Genomic DNA, 6,129 nt, shown 5'->3' with positions numbered 1-6,129 from the left:
CCAAGTTCAGAGAGTCGATTTCAGTACCCAAATTTCAGAAGTCTAAGTGTTTTGGAACGAGACTCCCTCGACGGCCCGTCGTGCCCATGACGGTCCGTCGTGGGTTCCGTCGACTCACACAGTTTTTTCAGAAATAAAATCTGCTGCTCAAAACGACTAAACAGGTCGTTACATACAACAAAAAAAAAAGGGCTTTCATACATATTTCATACAATATTTTGATACATTACATACATAAATAATACAGTTTTCATATTTCACCAATATACAAAAATTTAACATCTGACAATTTAAATATAATATGGAATAGCTTTTACCAAAAATTCACATTTCATTTAACGTTCAAACAATATTAATACAAATTGTCAGGTTTTGTTCATAATTTTTCACAATAAAAACGGCAAATTGATCAAAATCTGTAAATTTTTGTATTTTACAGTAATCAAATATCACACCAATCTTCATTTTAATTACACATCAAAAGAAAATTACTATTACGTAATATTTATTATCAGAAACACATCGTAATTGTATCACAAAAAATACATCAGTTCAACATCTGCAATATAACAGAAATTAAAAAAAAACGACACATTCCATATAGACAACAAAAAAATATATATAACTACAACCAATAATTTATACTAAAAACATAACAAATCATAAATAAAAACTAACCTGATGAATTCCATTTGCCACCATGTTTAATTAAAATTGACACAATTTTCTCTATCAAATCAAATCTAAACGTTTTCAACCTTCAATTTTAATTATTTTTCAAAAAAAAAAGATAAAATATATCAATATTCAAATATAAGAATAATCCTCATTTTCTGGAAAAAAAACAAACAATGCACGTTTATGGAAAGAAGATAACAGATTAGAGTTTTTTAAGGATAAAAATTATAATTTATTAGCATTTAAAACGAATTGAGACATTTATGGTGTATATCTATAATTAAAATATTTTCAAATCCCTTAAAATGTGCACATTAGTTATCAGTTAATAATATTAACTAAATTCACGCAAATTATCTAATTTTAATTAATCCGTTTTTGTTTTTTTTTACTATCTAAATTACAGAATTAAAATTAACATTATTTTTTTTTAAAAAAAATGCTACAACTTGATATATTAAATGTTATAGAATGAAAATCAAACTCTTATGCCATAACTTGAGAATATGATTACATAAAATGCTATATACCTAATTTACACAATTTTTATTGATTTAATATATAATAAACATGAGGAGCTAGGAGAGTAAAAGGCCTGACAAGTGGATATGACAAATTGAGTTTCCTTTTGCAAAAGACATAACAAGTTGTTGTGCATTATGAGAAAAACTGTTAACCCAATAGGCTCCTTGTGGCCTTGCAAAAACAACCCGACAGTCAATAACCAGTTCTACACTTGGGCATTACATCACATTAAAATTATTGAAAGAGATGTCACGTTTATGATTAGCATTTTCTGACAAAGATACTGTAAAAATGTTAGTTTACAATCACTTGTTTTGTTGGCTCAGTAATTCAATGAAGAAGTAGGGATCGGAAAACAGCTTTACTTGATGCACAAGCTTCAAAAGAGTAGTAGTTGTTGTTGTCTGCTACTGGCTGTGTCTAGCCTTTCTCAAAGTCTTAATTAAACCCTTTGTGATTTTCCAAAACCAGACCATATTTAGCAGTGCCAAAATAGGAGGTACAGTCAACAAGCTGTAGAATCCCAGTGGATAAACGTTCTTGATCTGAAGAACAATTGAATTAGTGTTAGAATGTGTCCTCTTATCTTTTTTACACATACATTTTCCGTTCAAATGGAGGAAACTAATATGTTATTTCCGAAACAGATTCTAGTCAAGTAGGGCCAGTTGATACAGCTATCCTAAGCATAAAACGATAACAGCACATCAAGAAAATCTCACGGACATATAATTCATACCCGAAAATTAATTGCATTTATAATTCTTACAAAGTTTAAGATGTCTCACTTTCATCAATTAAATAGGCTAGCACCCGGGCCCCAGGGCATTGGTCTAGTGGTAACAACGAATCTGCGGTGTGTGCTGGTTCACAGTACATGCACATCAGGGTTTGAATCTTGCCGATTAAGTGAATAAAGGTAGAGGAGCAGGTCCATTATTCACAGGCCATGGCCCTCAGAAATTTTGCAGTTATAAGAAAAAGCCTAACCAATTAGAAAAATCTCTGAAGTCTTAACACGTCTCCCTTGTTTAGCCACTTAGATGATGCAGAGTTAACCAAAACTTTGACCTAGCTACGTAATCCATTAGGACCTAGAGTTTATAAATCAATGTCTAGTATAGTAGACTTGAAGAATTCCGCCGAGCTTCAAAATCCCACAAGTATTTAAGTTGAAGAAGAATTAGGCCTTAAAACAGTTTAGCTTCTACACATTGTGCAAATAGGTACTCACCTGATGAAAATGGTTAAACATATGATGGAAAAAAAAGAGAAACAAAAGAATCCTTGCAACCTGAAAGCATCACATCAAAAACCTTCGTTATAAAAGATAACAATTTATTAGCATTAGAAGTCTCTTGAAAAAAAAATAACATCACAATCATAAAAAGAACAAGTCAAATGAGAATAAGAAATAGTAACAGTTCAAGATGTTACTGTCTAAAACATACAACTAACTTGACTTGTCCTTCTATTTTCATGAATTACTTGGGAGAAAGTCAAAACTCTTGATTTAAAGGTGCCTGATGCTATCAAGCTTAACCTCAAAACAAATGTTTAATATTATTGCAAGTTTGTCATATTGCATAAAAACCAGGCAATTTGATTTGGTTTATCAAAATGTGGATACTTTAATCTATTGGTAAGTGGTCACAAATCTAATATTTGAGTTGCTGAATTATTCTTTAAAAAGATAATCATATCAAATGAAAAAAGTTTCAACTAAAATCCTTGTAACACATTTTTTATCAAGTAGATTTCAAGGCATATGTAGCATTAGTAGAAACACAAATATCTTCAGAGTTATCAGCAACACCAGACCGTGTAATATCGGTTTTTAAACTTTGAACAGAACATGATAGAAGCAAATGTTCAAGATAGTTGATATAACTAACTTGGTTTCATTTTTAGTTATTGCCGTTACACTACATTGCATTGGTGGTAGCACAAAGACTTTTTTGATGAAATTAGACCATCTTTATTCACTTATCGAGGACAAATCAAATGTACCCTGTGCATAAAATGCTTTCATCAAAGAAGAAAGCAATTTGTCAATTTATGGGCAAGGAGGTCATAAGTTTAAATAGACCATTCTTGCCAAATCAAAATTTATAGCCACCCAAGTAGAAATTTAGTTTAGCTTCATATCCACATAATTGCAAGAACAAAGGGAGAAGGAAATATATTCTCGTGCATGACCATACCAGCCACCCAAGAAATAAAGCTACTCCATTAAATACATAAAGCTGAGAGTTCTTTTGACCAGCAACATCTAGGTACCTACATACATGCTTATACAGTCAGTAATGTAGAATGTTAGGTTTGGAAAACGAGGAATAGCAGATATCAATTGTTCTTACCATCTTAAATTAACAAAGGGAGTAGTACTCTCAGTAAAAAGTACCATAAATATATATATCTGTGCTTGACCACTTAAAAGGGATTGAACAATTGCAAACATTGAAAGTCCATGATGTAAGACCTGAAAGATAACATACAAATTCAAAGTCAAAGTACAATCTTAAACATCAAAGCCACAAAAGATCCAACAAGATACACAATCAGACCCTATGAAGAGTAAGAGAAACTCATACATTAACCTTTTACAAGAACCCATTGTTGGAGTTGTGCGGGATAAAGTAGAGAGGAGTAGTACCTATTATGCGTTGATTAAAAGCCCAACAACCCCAACTTATGAAATTGATAGTATACTTATACAAGAAAATACAGTGCTTTCTCATACTTACATACTTCGTTCCGCCCAAGGCTGGGAAGTAATAGAAAATCATTGCCAGGTCTGCCAGAAAGTAGCCAGTGGAGATCTGCATGACCATACGGATAGAATAGAGCTGAGAATTGATAATATATACATCCAACAAAATATCATAATAAGAAGCTAGAGTTGAATTAGATGAAGGAAGATATAAGTTGTTCAAGTATAAACTCAAAGCATGACCACAACAACATTATTACATTTAGATCCTGCAGGGAAAGTTAGAGCAGCGTAGCCCCGGGTAAGTAAAGCCATGGTTGTGTTACTACCCTAGGAAACTAAAAGCATAACGATGCATGATTTTAATAAGAGTATGAATAAAGCATTTTTCTCTCCCAATGGTTATAATAATAAAACTCATAATGTCTAATATACGGATAAAAAATTTGTTAATCTAAACTATTTAAATTCTGGCTAACTGACGAAATGGAGAAATATTGGCAACCATTTATAATTGTAATCTAAAACAAAGACAAAATAATACCCCGAGTATGGTGTCTGAAAAAGCTGATGTTCTATTTATCATTAACTCATCCTGAGCACCATCACAGAAAAGGTCTGATTCAAGCAAGAGATATAAAGAAGCAGCTGTTACAAGGAGCGCGTGGAAAGTAGAAAACCCTCTGAACAAACGAAAGATTCCTCAGTAAGACACATAAACTATATCACTAAAAGTCACATGAAAAGTTAAGATTACTACCGGTTGTTCCATTCAAGTTTCTTCTGGCAATCAAGTTTAACATATCCCGTGAAGAAGAAAGGGCTTATAGCACCTGTTAATTGATAAACCTTCAACCAAAGAATATAACATCTTCCAAAGTAAGAAATAACACAAGCTATGTTTTTTTTTTCTTTTTAATTGTAATCAAGCAAGCAAGAAAAAACTCACAAGTTTACAGATGATGATACCAGCAATGAGAGAAAGCAGCCACAATAATTCTTTAATGGGGGTAGCATGACCCGCTATGCTAACCAACATATTGCTACAAGGTAAAATCAAATCTTAAATCATTAAAGAAAAAGATTCACATACAAACACATAATAGGTAAAATTCTTACAGGAAAATCAAAGATGACCAACATAGAAGAGGAGGAAGAAAAGAAGAATGTTTCAACTCTCTAGGTCAGAGAATTGAAAGAAATTTAATGCCAATAAGCACAATCCCATCCTTCTCTTCCTTTATTTTTATTTTCCAACCACTATCATATTTACATGCACTCCCCATTCCTACCCATCATAAAATCCATTTCTACAGCAAATTTGGCACATAATGATAATATAGGGTTCAATTTGGAGAAAAATTCAATATATGCTTTCAAATTAATATTAATTATGGTATAACTTAAATAAATATCATATTGTAAAACTTATATTATCTTATATCACTATTATTTTTTGTGATTACATAAATCTCATATTTCTTAGACAGTTTGGATACATTATTAAGAATTCGGATATTATATATCAATTCTATGCACTTTTTAAGAGAGAAAAAAACTGAAAAATCAAATTAAAATTTCATAGTATCCATATATTGCACTAATTAAGAAGAAAAAAAAATTAAAAATAAAATTAAGATTTCATAAATTACGCTATTCCACTCCAAATTATTTTCAATAATTCAAAATCCTATAGTGTATCAAACCAAAATAATCAAAAATTAAATTTCTTCTTCTCGTTCACCGTTTTCTCTGTTTTTCATAAAAAAATTTATCAAAATTTTGAATAAGCGAGGTGAGTTATGAAGGATACAAAAGTGATTGAATTGTTTGGACAAACAATTTCTTTTGGTGAATCAAGTTCATCTATATCCCTTTGATTTTTATTTAAGATTGTCGAAAATTTAGATATTCAAAATTCTTCTTCATTTCATTGAAGATCCTTTCAGTTTTGGTTCAAAATTGTTGAAAATTTTGAGTTTCAAAATTATTTTCCTAGTTCATTGAACATTCTTTCAACTTTGATTCAAAATTATCAAAAATTTTGGGAAGTTACATCATAAAGATCCTTCAATTTAAATTGATAAGTATTGTATTTCTACTAGATACATAAAATAAGAAAGTGTTGCCCATGAGATTTTAATTTTGAGATCGATACATTATTATTTGGTGATTGTCATGTATTAGATACATTTTGTATAAATTCAAATTTG

The 6,129-nt window shown here is 30.8% G+C and overlaps 1 protein-coding gene across 2 annotated transcripts; it reads right to left on the bottom strand.

Moving 5' to 3' along the window:
• Positions 1 to 1,440: 1,440 nt before the first annotated feature.
• LOC107030861 (transmembrane protein 56-B) lies at positions 1,441 to 5,236 on the bottom strand. Of its 2 annotated transcripts, none has more exons than XM_015232089.2 (9): positions 5,036 to 5,236; positions 4,866 to 4,959; positions 4,677 to 4,765; positions 4,461 to 4,599; positions 3,951 to 4,025; positions 3,564 to 3,685; positions 3,408 to 3,483; positions 2,438 to 2,497; positions 1,441 to 1,748 (listed from the first exon to the last, which is right to left on the bottom strand). In XM_015232089.2, exons 2-9 carry the CDS (start codon positions 4,953 to 4,955, stop codon positions 1,611 to 1,613), a joined length of 789 nt encoding a protein of 262 aa, XP_015087575.1. In that variant the 5' UTR covers positions 4,956 to 4,959; positions 5,036 to 5,236; the 3' UTR covers positions 1,441 to 1,610. The 2 variants fall into 2 exon arrangements, with proteins under 2 accessions (XP_015087575.1, XP_027767818.1); XM_027912017.1 differs by having other exon boundaries at positions 4,886 to 4,959.
• Between the last annotated feature and the right edge of the window lie 893 nt (positions 5,237 to 6,129).

The sequence above is a fragment of the Solanum pennellii genome, chromosome 9 (genome assembly GCF_001406875.1).
Source record: "Solanum pennellii chromosome 9, SPENNV200".
Classification (NCBI taxonomy): Eukaryota; Viridiplantae; Streptophyta; class Magnoliopsida; order Solanales; family Solanaceae; genus Solanum; species Solanum pennellii.
Note: the sequence above shows the minus strand (reverse complement) of the source record. Positions and strands in the feature narration are given on the sequence as shown.